Source organism: Mirounga leonina, unplaced genomic scaffold (assembly GCF_011800145.1).
Source record: "Mirounga leonina isolate KUSES-001 unplaced genomic scaffold, KU_Mleo_1.0 Mir_204, whole genome shotgun sequence".
Taxonomy (NCBI): Eukaryota; Metazoa; Chordata; class Mammalia; order Carnivora; family Phocidae; genus Mirounga; species Mirounga leonina.
In genome coordinates, this window is record NW_023270513.1 from 15,557,221 (window position 1) to 15,577,083 (window position 19,863).

The window sequence follows — 19,863 nt, forward strand, 5'->3', positions numbered from 1 at the left end:
AGCATGGAGCATATATCCAATAAACATTAATTCTTCCTTTTCTCTATTAACTTAAGACTAAGAATTTATCCAAAGTCACATAAGAATCACTGGGCAAGAGGGTTGGAATCCAAATTATTTGATATTTAAAAATTACTCTGTGAATATATCCTAGGTAAACACAGCAATTCTCACATTATGAAAAAAAAAAGTGCTATCTAGAACTAATTCTTTGAAAGCCAGGGATATCAAGTGTAATATGCATCCCAGTAAACATATTCCCCAGTTTGTATGTGAAAGAAAGAAAAAGGAGAAAGAGGGAAGAAGAAGGGGAAAGGGTAAAGTGGCCATGTCATAGAAAAATGCACACTCTCATCTCCCAAGCTCTTTATGTCTCCCTTCCCCAACACGCTTTTGAGATTTGTTATTTAAACATTTGATTCTGCAAAAGAAGGCACAAGCAACTGCTTTACTGTAATCACATTCTCTTTTGATATTTACAATAGGTACGTGAAAACTGAGGCAAATGTTCAAAATAATCATAACCCCACCACAGAGCTTGCAAGCAGATATGTTCACACATGCACACATACACAACTAACTGCCTTTGTAGCTGAAGAGACATGAGAAAATGATTTTAAAATAAACAAAGAAAGAAGAGAGGAGGACAGATAACAGAAAAACAGTGCACTCCCCACCCATGCACCTAGAGTAGTATCAAATGTGTTACCCTAATTTAATCTGTTGCTTTCCACAGCTGAAGCAAATAATTGATTTTATTTTGTGAGAGATGGGAGGATTCTTTCCTGCAATCATGGAGAAATAAAATAAAGAGCAACACAAAGAATTGCTGTATTATTATCTCTGGCACACTGTTTCTATTTGTGAAACTTTGTCCTTGTAACCCCATAGAACCTCCTGTTGCCCGTAAAGAAGGGCTGTAGATGGTTTTGTATGTGTTGAGGAAGGCTTTTTACTGTGGGAAAACGTTTTCTTAGTTTTCTCCTCAAAATGAAATAGAGAATAATATACTAGTTTGTAAAATATAAGGTTATATATCTTAGTAGAAAATATAACTATAATTTTCAAAAGAGCTCATTGCTAGGCACAAAAGTTCACAGCATAGGCAATAAAGGCATGGAGACACTTAATGAACTTTTGATTTTTCATTTTCTTCTTCCTAGCCCATATCTCAATAGCAAATCTAAATAAACTAAGGACTCCAATCCTTGATCTAACAGCTGATATCTTTTATGTGAAGTCTGAAAGAACTTTGTCCCTTTTTCCTTTGGTTCAAAGGATGCAAATTCTTATCCTTTGTAGTACAAAGGTGGTGCTATAGAAGTAGAAAGATTTTATAACCTAAGAATTTCCATGCTGCTTGGAAGTGTTGCATCACTAAATCAGAATATATGGGCACATAGTTGTCTGGAATTAAAAATGACTTTTTAAAATAGTGATTTGAAGGGGTAGATGCACCCCAATGTTTATAGCAGCAATGTCCACAATAGCCAAACTATGAAAGAACCCAGAAGTCCATTGACAGATGAATGGATAAAGAAGATGTGGTACATATATGCAATGGAATATTACTCAGCCATCAAAAAGAGTGAAATCTTGCCATTTGCAATGATGTGGGTGGAGCTAGAGTGTACTATGCTAAGTGAAATCAGTCAGAGAAAGACAAATACCATATGACTTCACTCATATGTGGAATTTAAAAAACAAAGCAGATGAGCATAGCGGAAAGGAAGGAAAAATAAAATAAGATAAAAACAGAGAGGGAGACAAACCATATAAGACTTGTAACTCTAAGAAACAAACTAAGAGTTGCTGGAGGGGAAGGGGCTGGTGGAAGGGGTAATTGGGTGATGGGCACTAAGGAGGGCACTTGATGTAATGAGCACTGGGTGTTATGCAACTGATGAATCACTAAAAAAATTAAAAATAAAAAAATAAAATCTTTAATAATATTTAAAAAATGACTTTTTTTTATACTAATGATTAGAAATTAACTTTATAACCAGAAGAAACTCCCAATGATCTGATTTTAGGGATCTGGTAACTGACTCACACTTCTCATTTAAGCTATCAACTTCTAAGGAATTATAGGTTGAGATAAGAGTTTGTGTGATATAGCTTACCTGTTCAGGATTTTGTACTATGTATCTCCTAATAGTAGTCTGTGGATATGCAGTGACTTTCACTGTTGGAGAATGGAGTTCCTGTAAAGAAAGATAAAAGCTGCACATAATTATAGTTGCTTAGTGACCTTGAAGCCATTAATAATAATAGGGAGCAATTTTCAGAGTGAAATTTTAAAAGTCATTTGCATAAATGATGACATATGAATTTGTGGGTTTAGTTAATTTTAGTATTAGAAACATATATGAAAGCATGTGTTTATGTGTTCAGCACTGTGCTAGGTATTTCTATTAAATACTCATTTCATGGTAATTCATCACACATTCCAAGCTATAGTTGATGAGAGTTTCAACATATTCATTGCATTGTAATGCCCCCACAATATTAGAAGAAAATATAGCTTAATATTTATTATCTCATATTTTAAAAAATACAAGGCGACACAGAAAAATTTGTGTTTGTGTGTGTGTGTGTGTGTGTGTGTGTACTTAAACATTTACTACTTCAGTGTGATGGTGGGAGAGGGCCATAAATAACATTAAAATGGAGAAAAAACACTAGAATAAAGTCATTTGTAAACTTTTGATGGAAAAAGAGTCAATATCATTAATATAGAGTTTTTATACCTCAATAAGAAAAAAATTCATGCTAATAGAGAAATGAGCAAATGGCATGAACATTTATAAAAGAAGAAAAACAAATGGCTAATAAACAGTAAGAAGTATTCAACCAAACTAAGAATCAAATAAACATAACAAAAGTACTATATTTTAGCTGGAAAAAAATTTTAAATAATAATACTGATGAAGGTACACTAATAGGACCACTTTCCTATGGAGAGGGGAAAGATTAAATAATCATCCATAGGCTGAAATATATAGCTACTAAAATAATGATTCTGATTAGTAATACAAATTTACATGAAAAAAGCTCATAATATTATATAAGGTTAAGTGAGAAATGAAGATATAAAACTGCATATATGGTATGATCTCAATTCTTTATTTGAATGGAAGAAAACATAAAATGCTAATAATACTATCTGTGGGTAAGGGAAGGAATCATGAGTGATTTTTATTCTTCTTCTCTACATTTTTTATGGTTCCAAAATTCTCTACAATAAACATATTTGTATTATCAGAAATAAAACATGGTAAACCCAATTTTAAAGGCTTCATTATGAAAAATAACAGCTAATGCAATTTGCTGCCCGGATTTGAATGTAGTGAATAGCTCTGTGATTTAAGTGGACTTACTTTTCTGGGGTAATCCTATCTTGAGGGTCCTGTAGGGCTCTATTTCTATCTCTGTTGTAGCCTTTATCCCACTGTCCTATGTTTTGCTGTGTATGTGACCCATGCTGGTCTGTGAGCTCTTTGAGAATAGTAATTGGGTCTAATACATCTTTATACAATATTTGATACATAGTCAGCATTCAGCAAATGTTTGCTAAATAAATGCATGACCCTAGGGGAGTCTGGGTGGCTCAGTGGCTTAAGTGACTGACTTGATTTCGGCTCAGGTCATGATCTCAGGGTCCTGGGATCAAGCCCCACATAGAGCCCCGTGCTCAGCAGGGAGTCTGCTTCTCTCTCTCCCCCACTCCCTGTCCCCTACCCACTCCTACTCTCTGTCTCTCTAAAATAATAAAATATTTATAAAATATTTATAAAATAAATATTTTAAACAAATATTTAAAAAATTAAACAAATGCATTACTCTAACTGACTTAGTTCTAGGCTATGTTAAATTGGGAAATGGTAGACAAACTTTTGATAATCCTATTTGTTTTTCATAAGATCACCTTTTCCTTATTACCAAAGTCTAGAGACCAGCTTTTATCCCTTTGTTTCCTTACTGTTCAAGCTCATACCCTGACACCTCATCTGGGCAGGACTGCTTTCTTAGAACACCATCTTCCTCCCTCCTAGCCTTCAAATCCCAAATCCTTTATACTCCCCTCCCATGTAGTAACTAAGGATATTTTTTATTTTCTTTTCTTAGGATTCACTTTTCAATGAATGGTGACTAGCTCATTAAACACATATTTGTTAATATGGTATTTAATTATTATTACAGGTATCTTTTGGAGATATAATGCCTAGACTCCAGGGTAATCTTAAACGTGGGATTATTAAATTGTAAAGGCTAAGGGAACTAGATTCTTGCATGTATTTCAAATCATGTACCTTTGAGAACGGCTAGTTCTGACCCTATAAGCTATTTTTTCTGAATGTAAACTTACAGTACTATCCCTCAAAAGTCAGGTCCTTGTTCAATCCAAGATCTAAGTACTTTATTTGTGCTAAAATCAAGACCCTAAAATATATATAATTACTAGGAGATCCTTGACTAAAAATAAACTGCACTCAAACTAAAAGCAATCAGATTGAATAGACAATGAAACTGAAAAATCTCCGTTCATAGCATTTGTTTCAGGACTTGTTTCACATTCCTTTAATGGGCTGAGCTGATTACCATATGTGAGAATCCCCTTTCTAGTTTTGTGTTCCTGACATTTTGTAAATGTGTAAAGCCTTAGGAGGGCTTAAAGATTACTTAAACATATGAGCAAGGTTTACATAAAAATAAAAGAATCTAATCTAATCCATAACTTCTTTTACCTGTTCAATATTTGGGGTTATATATACACTGTTTGGGGGGCAAGTAGATATTTTCAGAGTTGGAGAATGGCGTTCCTGTTGAGAAAAAAAGGTGGGGGGGAGGTGTTCAGAAATGGTTACTAAGCAGTGTTATTTGAATGTCTTACCTTCTTTAGGTATTATTTCCTTTAATTTTATAATAACCCAGTTTGTCAGAAGAACTTTATTTAGTGTTTTCTTAGATGATATCCAAAGAACACATTACTGAATTCCATTGTCAGCTTTGCTAGTAAACTAATAATAAACTAATTTCTAGAATACTTTCATACCAACACATTCTTCTTGTACTTCTAGGTTACATCCTTCTTTTCTTTTTGAGATCTCTGCTAATATACATCCCAATGTTATTATATGTCTGCAATTTAACAAGATGCAAAATTTATCAACACAAAAACATAAAATACAAGAATTTTCTAACCATGGGTATTAAGGAGGGCACATGGAACACTACATCAAAAACTAATGATGTACTGTATGGTGACTAACATAACATAATAAAAACAAACAAACAAACAAAAACAAAGAAAACTCAACTGAGTCTACTGCCCTGAAAATGCAAATCAAAAGTACAATGAGATATTACTTCACACTTGTCAGAATGACCAAAATCAAAAACACAAGAAACAACATGTTGTCGAGGATGTGGAGAAAGGGTAACCCTCTTACACTGTTGGTGGAAATGCAAACTGGTATGGCTACTCTGGAAAACAGTATGGAGGTTCCTCAAAAAGTTAAAAATAGAAATACCCAATGATCCAGCAATCAATTGCACTACTGGATATTTATCCAAAAAATACAAAAATACTAATTCAAAGAGATACATGCACCCTTATTTTTATAGCAGCATTATTTACAATCACCAAGCTCTGGAAGCAACCCAGGAGCCCACTGACTGATGAATGAATAAAGAAGATGTGGTATATATACACAATGGAGTATTATTCAACTAAAAAAAGAATGAAATCTTGTCATTTGCAACAACATGAATGGAGCTAAAGAGTATAATGCTAAGTGAAATAAATCAGTCAGAGAAAGGCAAGTACCATATGATTTCATTCATATGTGAAGTGTAAGAAACAAAACAAATGAGCAAAGGAGGGGGGAGACAAACCAAGAAAGAGCTTCTTCACGATAGAGAACAAACTAATGGTTACCAGAAGGAAGGTAGGTGGGGGAATGGGTTAAATAGGTGATGGGCATTAAGGAGTGCGCTTGTGATGAGCACTGGGAGATGTATGGAATTGTTGAATCACTATATTGTACTAATATATGAAACTAATGAAACTAATATAATGAAACTAATATAACCCTGTATGTTAACAAACTGGAATTAAAATAAAAACTTAAAAAAAGACTATTGCTTTGAGATTACTTCAGTCTGACTTTTAATTATGGTTTGCCTGATCTGCTTCTAGTTAAATTTCAGAGAGTAGGCTCTGATGTTAAAAGAAAATGGTCTATAAAAGTGAGAGTATGATTTTTAATAATGATTAGGTAAGTCACTTTATTGATTATGCTGACATTCTTTACATTTTTTCCCAAATCAGCAAAACTGTGTAGCTTCATTGGTGTGCAAATAGTTGATAGTATTACTCAATCTCTTCATACATTACTGTAATTTACAACCAATTGACAGAACTCCACGATATATTCCCACAACAATAAAAATATTTCTTTTTTTAGAACAAGGAGGCTATTGAAAATGAGAGTCACAGACTTACAAGGGAAACACTGGCAGACTCATATGGAAGTATAGCTATAATAGAGGTGTATTGTGCTGTTCTTAAAACAAATTGCCAAATACTTTGCATGCTGTGGTTTTTCTTTTGTTTTTCTTTTGGTTCAGCTTGTAACATTTTCATCCTCCCTTTCCCTGGTACATCAGCAGTAATACTGCAAGCTTAATATATCAAGGCAGCCTTTGAATATGTTCTCAGATATCCTGCTACAGCTGAGGAGAATTCCTCAGACAAATGCAGTGAATTAAAGATTGTAGGCCAAACAGGTATATGGTCTTCAGCTCAGGATGATGGTTATAAATACAACCAAGTGCAGGTGGGTTTGGCCCACAGAGCCGAGAGGAGCAGGTTCAGAGAGGTAAGAAAATAAAAGGTGTTTTTTAGTTATGCAATAGTACATGAATACATGTGAACATAAAAATGTATACAGATAAAGTCAAAGATCTTCCCTTAATCATTCTCCTTTTATCCAAATCCCTTACCCAGAAATAACCATTATTGTCTGGTGTATCTTCACATAAATACGTATGTACAAATAATAATATTTACTGCTTTTATTATTCTGCAGTGTAAGTCATTTTTTGTATTATAAGTGAGATATGTCTTAATTCATTATTTTAAATTAATACATAGTGTTCCATGATGTTTAATAACTTATCTATTTCCCTAATGAGCAATGTTTAAATTGTTTTCAGTTTTCACTATGCTGCAATGAGCATCCTTGTGCATGTATTTCTATAAAATTTCACAAAGAAGTGGGATTGATAGTGCACAGATTATGTGCATTATTCATTTTAACAGATACTGCCAATTGATTTCCCAAATGGCTATGCCAATTACACATCCTCCAGCAGTGTGGAAAAGTACTTATGTCTGGAGGATGTTTTTCTGCAAACTTTTAGCCCTTTTAGGCTGCGACTAGTAATACTAGGATCATGTTGAGAAGACAATTTGTGCACACTACCTGCCACCTGGAAGGTGTTCTATAAATGGTAGTTCTTTCCTCCTCCTTTTAACCAATTCAAATCTGATGACATCAGCTAATTAAATAGAACGAAACTTAATAGCCAAGTAGACTAGCTTTTAAGAGAGTACATAGCTATTGTCTTGTTGGCAACTTTCTTTAGGTAGAATTATCATAAAAAAATAATTTTGTTTATAATTAGGTGAGCTCAGGCTTAGTATAAAATCCAGGTTGCTTTTCCCACACTCCCTAAAGTAATGGTTTTCAACTTTGTAAAGTTGTATCAGCCCTCTTCCTCCTTTTCCTTCTCTTCCTCCTCCTTTTATAAAGTACATATGATATTACCAATTTTAATATCAGAGTGGATTAAAATCAGTCTGCTTTTTGGGATAATTTCACTACGTCACCTGAGATAATTGTCCATAGCTTGGTATACCCTAAATCAGAGCTGGGAAGCTCTAGTTGCCCTAAAGAGAATTCATAAAACTACATCTTATTTCTGTTTGTTAAAAAGCTATGTTTCTCAGAATTAACAAATCATATGGAATGCAAATGGGTCCAATTTCTCAGTTACTTACCTTAGTGAGAGAGATTTCACGTAGCTTAGTGAAGGGCAGAAAGAAGGGAAAGCAGAAGCTGGAGAGGTGCTATTCTCCTTTAGGTAGAAGGAAAACCTTAAAAATTTAGGACATACTCTGAATTCCAGGATTATTTCAGGGCAAGACCTTGAAAATTAGAACAAAAACTGCTTTTGTTCTCTAATATATTTTTTATACTTTCCACTCTGGTAATAGAATATCAGAATGGGGAAATTTATCAAATGATTTGCCGTAAGGATTATCATCAAATGATTTGCTGAAGCCAAAAAATACAAACTTGTTTAAACTGAAAATACTTTAGTATTGAACTGGGTTAATCAAGGGTGATAGCTGATATAGTGAAACTATCAAGAGCTGGTTTCTAAACGCAGGACATTCATTAACTAGCTGCTATACCTTGGACAGGTTATTTTGAACTATTTGAGTCTCAGTTTCTTTATTTGTACAACAGAAAAATAATACACAATGCATAGTTTATGTGCACACTGTAAAATTTGTACAATGGATGTAATAATGTTTTTCTCCTTAATTTTTGAAATTTCAGTGGGCAAATAATATATGTAAAAGAATTTTGAAAAATAAAAAATACCATCTGTTAATATGAGGCATTACTTTTATTGGATTGGTTACATGTATAACTAAGTAATTTGTTCAATGTCATATAATAGTATTGGAAGAGATATAAAGCATAGATAGAATATACTCTCTACCCTCATCAAACTTATAATTATTAAGGGGGTAAAAATTATTAGTGTAAATAACAATAGAGTATTATAAGAGCTATGAGGAACTTACTATGAACGTTTTGAGGGCTAAGAGATAACTTCAGCCTGAGACAATTTAAGATTTCATCCCAAGGTTATACCTGAGGAAAGTCTTGAAAAATTGGTGTAATTCCAGTTTATCTAGATTGGTGAGGATGGGGGGATGGGACATTTCAGAGGTAAAAGCAACATGAGCAAAGGCATATTTATGGAACGTTAGGGCCTATATTTAGAGAACAACAGTTTACATTTTGGCTGAAACAGAACATTAGAAGGGGAGTTCCAGAAAGTAAGGTCCCTAGAAGCCAGATAATGGAGGGCTCTGAAAGTCAGACTAAGAAATTTATAGACACTGAATGTCACTGAAGGTTTCTTCAGCAGAAGAGTGATATGAGGTATTTGTAAGGAATTTAAGCAACTTATTTTAAAGATTTTATTTATTACAGAGAGAGAGTGAGTGACAGGGAGCACGAGAGGGAGGAGGGTCAGAGGGAGAAGCAGACTTCCACTGAGCGGGGAGCCCTATGTGGGGCTCGATCCTGGGACTCCAGGATCATGACCTAAACCAAAGGCGGACACTTAACCGACCGAGCCACCCAGGTGCCCCTAAGCAACTTTTCTAGATAACATATTCTCAGATATAATTATGTTTGTGAATATTTTAAAATAATGTGGATGAGTACTGGGCAGTAGTAGCAGCTTTTATGAGGGAATCTTGGGGCACATAACTGATATACTAAAACAATTATAAGATAACAGAACAAGATTCAATAAATAAAATCACTTCACCTAGACAGAATTTAAGTAGCAGGGGAGGTAAAGGAAATATCTTTATAAACAGACTAATTAGCAGCTTCAAACTAACTTGCTTAAAAGAAGCAACACAAGATCCCAGGGAAATAATATGATGACAGATCAGAATCACTAACCCTTTAACATAATTTGCCATAATAAGTAATGATAAATATTTGTTCATGGGGGAAAAAAGTGTAAATCAAATATAAACAAGTCAAGTCCAGATTCTTAATGTGACCCAAGAACTAAAATAGAAAACTAATTGCCCTATTAAATAGCTTTCTAATATTTACTTTATGTGTTTTTCACTTTTTTAAAGAGGCAATTTGTGCCCTACTTTCCATTTTCATTTCGAAGAGAAGGCATAGAAGAGTGAAACTCACAAATAATCATAACTGTATATCTTTATTAAAGCCATTGCTTACAGCCACATTCAGGCATTTTTGCAAGCCATAATCACAAAGGGTGAGGGGAGAGGGAATGGAAGAAAGAGGGAAGGAAAGGGAGAGGGGAAAGGGGGAAAGGAAGATGAGAGAAAGCGTGGGAGAGAGAATTTCCAGTTCCATCCCATTGTCGAAAACATTTATTTTGATTTGTCTTTGATTTTTGATTTCTAAAAAATCTTTTTTTTCCAGTTGATTTTTTTATTATGTTATGTTAATCACCATACATTACATCATTAGTTTTTGATGTAGTGTTCCATGATTCATTGTTTGCGTGTATTACCCAGTGCTAAAAATTCTTAACCCTCAATAAGTGTATTGTCTCTGGGGGAAGGGAAGAAGGACCGTATCAGTAATATACTACTCAGTATTATAAGTACATTATAGTTAAATAATAAAAAGTGATACTATCTAGGAGAACACATCTGGGATCGAGGTGGGGGTGGAGTACTACACTGAGGACAGGGTAAGAAGATTCAGGATTGGAGAAGATGTCTTTAAGAAGATAACTTTCCAGATGTATTTTAAGGAATAGGTAGAATTCCAGAGAAGATGTGAGAGAAGGGTGGCTGTTGCCAGAGTGGGGAATGAAATGAACAAAGGCAGGGGTGGGAAGGAAGCAAAATGCTCAGTTTCTTCAAGAATCAGCAGTACAGTGTGTCCAGGACACAAGGTGGAAGGAAGTGGGTAGTGGGAACTAACACAGTAAAAGTAGCATAGGACTGTTCTAAGGAGACACTTTAATATCATCAAGGTGAGGAGTTTGAACCTAACTTTGGAACTCAATTATTAAAGTTTTTGAAAATATTTTGAACTACAAAGTAAATAACATTTTATAGCTGAGATTATAAATCCCACAATAAGGTAAAAGCTGATTTTATTTATTCATAATATTTTTCTATCAAAGTTCTCCTAAAGCACTTATGAATTTTTAAATAACTAAAAATTTATCAACTTACTACCCAGTGCTGGAGCCTTATATATTTTGATACAAAACAATCAATACAATTTATAAGAAAAATGTTAAAAAAAAGAGTTCTGAACAGCAGCAAAAAATGTCTGCCTTCTTGGTAAATAACAAACTTTTAACACCTTGAAATGTTCATTACACTATTATTTATGCCCTGGCTTGTGTCAAAAGATTATAAGTGGTTCATAATGGAAGCATATACATGATCAAGAAGTGAAAATAGGAATCAGATATTGGATGTTACTGTGTAACATAAATAAGAGTCAAATGTGTAGACCAGGAATATATAGCATAGCATGGAGGTTACAAGCATAGACCTGGAACTAGACTGCTAGATTTAAATCCTAGTTGTACCACATACTAGCTATATGAACTTTAGTAAGTCATATAACATCTCTGTGCTTCAGTTACCACATCTGTAAAAATGAGAATATATTTGAACTTTACTTACTGAAGTTTAAAATTAATTCAGTAGGTTAAGGGAGATAGGTAGTTGCAGAGAGGTTATGAAAAACAGATCATGTGCCCAAAAGAAAGAAAGATGCATTTTGATTGAGGAAGGTCATTTTTCATCTTTTTCCTCTTCTTAACCATTTGCTCTGCCAAAAAGTGAGGCTCTGGGAAAATCATATGAACAGAAGGATATATACATACATAAAAATCTTTTATTTAGACTTATGAATTTAATTCTTTTTTAAAAGTTTATGAATTCAATTCTCTTTCTCCTAAAATAGTTACTCTAAACTTAAAACTTTGAGAGTTTGTAGCTTCATTTTTTTATTTCATGTTTATCTACGCATTATAGCTGATCATATAAATTGGCAGCACTTTGATCACACATTTGTACCACCATAAATTTCCTTGAATGTGATGATCTTAGAGGTAATTCTATCTTCAAATGAGCAGCCTGAATGTATAGATTTGCAGTGTCCAGTAGAACACTCTACAATGGTGGAAATGTTCTACATTTGTGTTGTCCAATACAGTAACCACCAGCTACATATGGCTGTTGAACAGTCAAAATGTGACTCGTGCAATGAGGAACAGAACATTTAATTTTATTTGATTTTGATTAATTTAGATATAAATGAAAATAGCCACATGCTACTCTATTAGAAGTGTAGCTCTAGAGGAAAAATTAGGTAAGAGGCAGACAGCAAACAAGCTTTAATGCCCAGTGTCACTGCATTTTCAAAAGGAAAAAAAGCACAAACTAAAAAAACTCCATCTCAAATATTAAGGTTCAAGTTCAAAGACTCTAAGAGCATGGGAACTCCCAAATTACTCTTTCTAAAGGATACTTATACCAGTAAACATTATAAATACATTCCTGCTGTTCCAGTCTTTTGATCCTATACCATGAGTTTTAGAAAATTGCGTTAATGGTTTTCCTCATTAGTCTTTCTTAGCTAGTAGAACCCTAATAAGCCTTTCAAACATACATCTTTACCTAATCTTTCCAGTGTTAAAAGAACTCTTACTTTATAGCCTGTTCATTAGCTATCTATTATCCTATTTTGTCTGTGCAACTAGGGGCTTTTGTTGGCTATATTTTGATAAAGCAATTATAAAAATGGAAAGAATTATTGAGTGTCCAGACAGTGGGCTCGACACCTTCACATGTTATCTCATTTAATACTCACTAAAACCCTGAAGGAAGGTATTACTGTCCCCACTTTACAAATGAGGACACTGAGGTCCTGAGAGGTCAAAATTTATTCTAGGCTCTATGACACTAATACTATGTGTCAGACACTATGCTGTGTGTTTTCCATAATGTGTTATCGAATTTGACTCTAACAACAATCCTATGAGCTAGGTATTTTTGTCCCATTTTACTAATTAAGTAACTGATACCTATAGCTAGCATGACCCTGAACCAGGAATTAAACCCAAGACGTTTAAAACGTAAACTTACACTCTTAGCCACTACACTAGATTGTTTCATAGTTTGGCTCTGCTTAAGTCTACCTCATCACTGCTCATTTATTATTTGCTGCTCTCCATGAGCCATTCCCCATAGATTCATTTGTATGGGCATTTTCTCCACACAGTGTTTTCTGTGACTCATCTTTATACTCTGCAAAATATGAACCTCTGTAGCCAACACCTATTAGCTTTTATTTACTATTGATAACTCTTATCAAAGAGTTCAAGTCTTTGGTGCAATAAATAAAGGAGAGATGGCAAGATTGCTGGGAATGAGAATTAAGCAATAGAGATTACATACACAGCATAGGACTTTGTTCTCTAAATATTTGGAAACTTGTTGAAATGACCATGGAACTTTCTAATTTGAACTTTAAAACTTTAAAAAACTAATAAATAATATAATGTTCCAAGAAGGAGTCTTAAAATGACTATGAGAATCACTGAAAGTAATAATAGCGACTTAGTAACAGTTTAGGACTAACAGCTTCAAAAGAGGCAATATCTTTAAATACCAACTGACATTTATGCTGACAGAATTTGCCAAGGCCAACTGCCATTTGAATACATTCTCTGAATAGTTTAAAAGATGCTTTTGTTAAAACCTTTCAAAGCCAATAACATGGTTAAACACCTGCCTTAGGTTATTGTTCAATATTGTTCTGAACTTTGTACAGGATGAAACATATAAATTATAATGATCTTTTTTTTTTAGATGAAACAAACACTTCCTTGATTTAGGATAAAATCTGTGATTCTGTTCTCATGTTAAGAAAGCAATAGAATGTACTAGAATGTATTAGAAATATAACTTCTTCCCCTCATTCCTTTCCCCCAAAGGAAATCCCTCATTTAAGAGACTCATTCTTTCTCTTTTCCTGAAGGAAACTAGGAGAAAAAATAAAGTATACAGTCTCTTTGCAGTATATGCTTTTTGTCCTTAAAAACTAGAAGTATATATGCTCTGTTGGAAATAAAAAAAAAAAGATGATATTACCATACCTGCTGGTGTAGAAAAAAAAAGTTAGCTCAAATATACTTGTTTACAAAGGTTTTCACTTTTAAATGGGGTTTAACAAACAAAAAACAGAATCAGACCTATAAATACAAAGAACAAACTGATGGTTGCCAGAGGGAAGGTGTGTGAGGGTATAGAAAAATGGGTGGGGCGCCTGGGTGGCTCAGTTGGTTAAGCGACTGCCTTCAGCTCAGGTCATGGTCCCGGAGTCCTGGGATCGAGTCCCACATCGGGCTCCAAGCTCAGCGGGGAGCCTGCTTCTCCCTCTGACCCTCTCTCCTCTCATGCTGTTTCTCTCTCTCTCTCTCTCAAATAAATAAATAAATAAAATCTTAAAAAAAAAAAAGAAAAAAGAACAACGGGTGAAGGGGAGTGGGAGATACAGGCTTCCAGTTATGGAATGAATAAGTCACTGGAATAAAAGGCACAGCACAGGAACTATAGTCAATGATATTGTCATAACGTTGGATGAGGGCAGATTGTAGCTGCACTTGTGATGAGCATAGCATAATGTATAGAGAAGTTGAATTACTATGTAGTACACCTGAAACTAATGTAACACTGTGTGCCAACTATTGTCAAATTAAAAAAAATTAAATAAAAATAAATGGGATTTAAGAGCATGGCAAATATCCCAGTTGTTTTACCATGAGTTGTCAAGAAAAGAAATTTGGATCACAGCAGTTAAAGGACCAGTTCACCTCCTTTCCCCTTGCCCTGCCTCCCTTCCCCACCTTGTCACATAGACACACAAGGACAGCTTGTGAGTGTCATGGCCTGAAAACAGGCCCAGCAATTTATCAAACCTCCCTTAAAAAAGAGACAATTGGCATGGGCATTTTTACCCAATTAGTTGCACTCACAATTTCTATAGCTTTATTTAACTTCAAGCATAAAAGGGCTGACCAAAGCTGAAAACATGAGCCTCTTTATCCTATGACCTCATTCCTTTTTCTACAACCTACTTCCCTGAACAATCATTCACTTTAGTGACCACACCCTTGGACAACAATTTATCAAAGCAAAACACCCCTCCCCGCAGAACAAGAAATTTTTCTGATACTGTATAGAAATCCTGGCACAGCAAGGGAGCTATCCACAATCTTTGTAACCAATGAAAAGGGAAAAAGGGAAAAAAATCATGTAAACAAAGATAAACCCAAGCTGAGCCTCTGCTATCAATAACACACATAAAAGCACATTCTCGGGGCGCCTGGGTGGCTCAGATGGTTGAGCGTCTGCCTTTGGCTCAGGTCATGATCTCGGGGTCCTTGGATCGAGCCCCACATCGGGCTCCCTGCTTGGCGGGGAGCCTGCTTCTCCCTCTCCCTCTACTGTTCCCCCTGCTTGTGCTCTCTCACTCTCTCTGTCAAATAAATTAAACAAAAAAACACATTCTCCCCAGATGCTTCTAGAGTTAAATTTGGTTGCAAGTTTTAACTTCAAAAGAATGGTAACCCATATGACACATTAAGAGGTCCCTTCTTTCACCAAAACTTGTTTTATTCAATAGAATATTGATGGCCAAAGCACAAAATTATATTTAAAAATGAAATATAGACATATGGAACACTTACAGACCAGGTCCTGTACATCTATCCTCAACGTGGACTCTCCCTGGGATAAGCAAATCGTATTTATCCAAATAATCACAGTGCTTCCTATATAATAGGCAGTTAATAAATATTCAATTCAATGAATGTTATTAAAAAACATTTTATTTTGATTCAATTCTCTCTCATACAACAGAGTTCCTTTGCATACATGGAAAATATCTTGAACTTCATGAAAAGCTAAATTAGTGGATGGGAAATATATATGTTGAGTAATTTTACATCAATGGTGTTCATTAAGGCAGTATTTCATTTTGAGTTAATGATGGCAGGTTAATATTTAAGCTTTTTAAAAGGTTGAGCAGTAAGTTGTTTTATTTTGTTTTGTGTAGTTTCTAGAACTTCATTTATTTACAAGACTGCATTCAGTTTTAAAATGCATCTGTGCCCTTGATTACCCTGTGTTTGATTTTACCTGTCTGTATGGATAAACCTGGTAATTTTAATTCTAGAATTAATTTGGATAATTTCACTGCAAGTATTTTCTATATTCAATTTTCTCTGCTCTATCAATCAGATAAAATAATAACTGAGAGAATAATAAAATATATCTATTAATTATAGACAAGAAACAAAGCAACATTATATCTGGAGAAATTTAAAATATGTTTATATTTATAAATACCATTTTAGTGCACAAGAAAGCATTAGAGGAAAAACATGTACTAAAAAGCCAGAAATAGAAAATACTAAAGTGCTGCAAAAAGCATTTAGTTAAATCTAAAATGTCTACTACATAAGCTAAAATTAAGATCAGGAAACAAAGAAGAGTGACATCAATTTCAGTTTCTCGAAGGGAAGATATTTTACTACTGACAATTATGTATTTTTTGTATTTTATTTTATTTTACTTTATTATTTTATGTATTTTATGAGTAGGCTCCACGCCCATCATGGGCCTTGAACTCACAACCTTGAGATCAAGAGTCACATGCTCTACCGACTGAGCCAGCCAGGCGCCCCAATTACATATATTTTTAAATCTTAGGAATTATCTGAATGTCATCCAAACACTAAAATGCTAAAAGACAAAGTAAAAGTTTAACTGCATTTATGACAACCAACAATTGATTATAATACACATTTTCCTGCCTGTGAGGATCACAAACTCTAGCATCAGAATAGTTGCTACATACCAACTCAAAATGTCTCTAAAACATGGCATATAGAGACTTTATTAAAACATGAAACGAACAAAAAAGGTACATATTGAGTAATATGTACTGTTTTCTTGTGTTTGGCATGGTATATAATAAAGCTGCTGCCTCATCTTACCCATTACATTAACATGAAGGTAATTTCAGATCAAATCTAGGTTCTACTTTATACAATGCCATCCTGCCAAGAAACAAGGAGAAGGAAAAATAGAAGAGCTTCTTCGTCACATTATTTGTGACAAATACCTAAAAACTTTCTTGCCAAATTATCTTTTAGTGGATTTGTAAATGCCCTTTGATATCTAACTCAGTTTGAAATTTTATAGTCAAATTTTCTTTCTTCTTGTTTCACTAAGGGAATGAAACCTTAGTTTTGTCCTTTACTACATATCTAGAATTTCACCTACCTCATCTTCACACAGCCCTTACTTTTCTTTCTTTTCAATTATAAATAACTTTAGACTTCAGAACACTCCATTCCAATCTCTTATCCCAGTTTTTGTGACCATACTTTCTGTCCCTAGGGTTCTTTATAATCTCCTCTATGGGGAACTGTGTTTCAGGATGGAGAGAGTCTTACAAGGATCACTTTAGTAATTATCAGGTAGAAAGAAGAAAAGTCTTGTAAAAAAAACTTGATCAACTTGGTTCTGGGATTATTAAAAAGGAAAGTTGAACTAAGGAGTATCAATAAAGTGATCCTAAAACTTGTTCTGTAATCAATATTTATAATTTGTTAAATTTCTGCTGTTAAATTTTTATCTATCTTTACTAGCAAGTTGACAAGAAAAGAGATTAATGTTTTTAAATGACTATGACAGATAGGGTGATTTTAGCATTTCTATAGTAATGGTAACTTGTTTTTGCCTTGTTTTGGGGCTATTAAGGAACATAGATGACACCCACTTTGTTGTTCATTAACATCCTAATACTAAATATTGAAATGTACATTCACAATATTATTATCAATTATGCAAAGTAGTATTTTTTAACTTCATATTTTTCTTTCCTTTGACTTCAATACAGGTGGAGTTTTTCTCAACTAGGAAATTACTGAAGTAAAATCTTGGATTTTTTCTTAATATTTTTTCCTCAAGCTAAGCATGAAATATCAGTAAAATTGTGGCCTTTGTAATTGTGTTATCTATGTCTTTAAAAATTCTTTTAGGGGCGCCTGGGTGGCTGAGTTGGTTAAGCAACTGCCTTTGGCTTGGGTCATGATCCCAGGGTCCTGGGATGGAATGCCACATCGGATTCCCTGCTCTGCTGGGGAGCCTGCTTCTCCCTTTGCCTCTGCCTGCCGCTTCCCCTGCTTGTGCTCTCTCTCTGTGTGTCAAATTAATAAAAAATCTTTAAAAAAATCAAAATAAAAAAATAAAAATTCTTTCAAAAATAGTTTTATTTTATACTTTAGAATTTTGCTTCATATCCTATTTTAAATTGTGGTTTTGGGAAAAATAACCCATATTATTCCAGATCGGTAAAATAATGAACATCAGATAATATCATCCCCATGGTTGCTTTTTGAACTCTTTACAGTATAAATTTTATCTTGAAAACATAATTTTAGTTTGGACAGATGTTTCCAGAAAGCTCAAAGTCATGCAAATTTACATTATGTCTATAAATGTAAAGGGATTCAAAGAATGAAAACAGGCAGAGCTTTTAATTTTATAGTCTTGCAATGTTCCTTTACATTCATTGGCAAGATTATTAGAACAGATAATGATACTAAAATAACCCCTTAAAAGCAATTTTATTTCATTTTAAAGGATGTCTTAGAGTTCTGCTTTTTTAAGCTTTTATATAACAGTTTCTTACATCTTGCCTTCCTCAATCCTATATCCACTCTTTCAATCCTCTTTCTACCAATATTCATAAATTATTCACTTTGGCTGTATTAAGAACCAATGTGTCATTTTTGGAAGATGAAACACATATGACAATTTGAACAGATACTTGTGCATGTGACTTATCTAGGAGCAGCATACTATTTGCTGAATACAACTGCTCATCACTCTATGTAACTCATTGTCTCTGAACTACCATATTTGATATAAAAAATCTGTTTACTTCTGAAATAAAGTGATTCAGTGGGACCCTATTCTATAAAAATTATTGTATTCAAGTTGAGGATTGCTTTACGGTAAGGGCAAAGGAATACCCCAGATCAGATATTTCAATCAAATCCAACAAAAAATGAGTCATCCTAGGCTCTAGTTAGATTATAAAACTCACTGGAGCTGTTAAACAACCACGGGCACTAGTAAATGAAAGAACAGCAAGAGATGGAATTTGGGTAACCGTACATTGCTTATATAGCTGCAATCCCCCAAAAGATAACATCCTGTAGAACAGAGGCAGAGAAGCAGAAAGAAAAGAAATGAGGTTAAAAATATCCCCTCTCTACAAATCACACATAGTTATCTTTATGGTACCTGAGAATGGTTGCTCCAAACCAAATTTTGGTAGGAGGAGGCAGTTTTGAGAGGAGAGAGCACTTCCTGTGAGGTGATGGGGTCCAAGGCCTGAACCACCTTGTTCATGGGCCCACTGTAGGTTCTCACTCTCTCGTACACTACATTTTTTTCTGGTGGGTGCTGGGTTTGGCTTGACTGATGGTAGCAGTGGCAATGCTGGGGCTGGCACTGTAGCACCTCTGGGGGCTGTGGAGTTCCACAGATGCTGCTGCTCATCTCACTCCAATAGCTTGAGCTCATGATGTTCTCAGTGGTCAGCAAGGTACTTCCCAGATGCTCTCCCTATGGAACAAACAGAGAGAGAGAACGCTCATGAATAAGGGTAAGAAGGAAGGCAAGCAGGCACACGTAGAAGTCATTTATCAACCCCCTCTGCCTGTAGTGGTGCCCTGGAGAGGTTAGGGTTACCTGAGCAGCAGCAGGAACTGGTCTGGCAGCTGCAGAGGAGGAAGCAAAGTTATTTGAGCGCAAATGAAAAGTAGAGCCACCCTGTGAGATTGCTCCAGGAAATGGTACTGACACGCCCCTCAGGGGTGGATTCACCTGGCAGGTTTACCTGCCAGGAAAGGCCCTGCTTTGCCACAGAGATACAAAGCTGCATTCAA

The 19,863-nt window shown here is 34.6% G+C and overlaps 1 protein-coding gene across 1 annotated transcript in view; it reads right to left on the reverse strand.

The window, feature by feature from the left end:
- Positions 1-19,498, reverse strand: part of POF1B (POF1B actin binding protein) — a 106,452-nt gene extending 86,954 nt beyond the window's left edge. The window contains exons 1-3 of the mRNA XM_035028664.1: positions 19,217-19,498; positions 4,749-4,823; positions 2,124-2,204 (exon numbers count right to left, since the gene is read on the reverse strand). Of these exons, the coding sequence (XP_034884555.1) occupies positions 2,124-2,204; positions 4,749-4,823; positions 19,217-19,498 (438 nt within the window). The remainder of the gene's footprint in view (positions 1-2,123; positions 2,205-4,748; positions 4,824-19,216) is intronic.
- Positions 19,499-19,863: the final 365 nt, after the last annotated feature.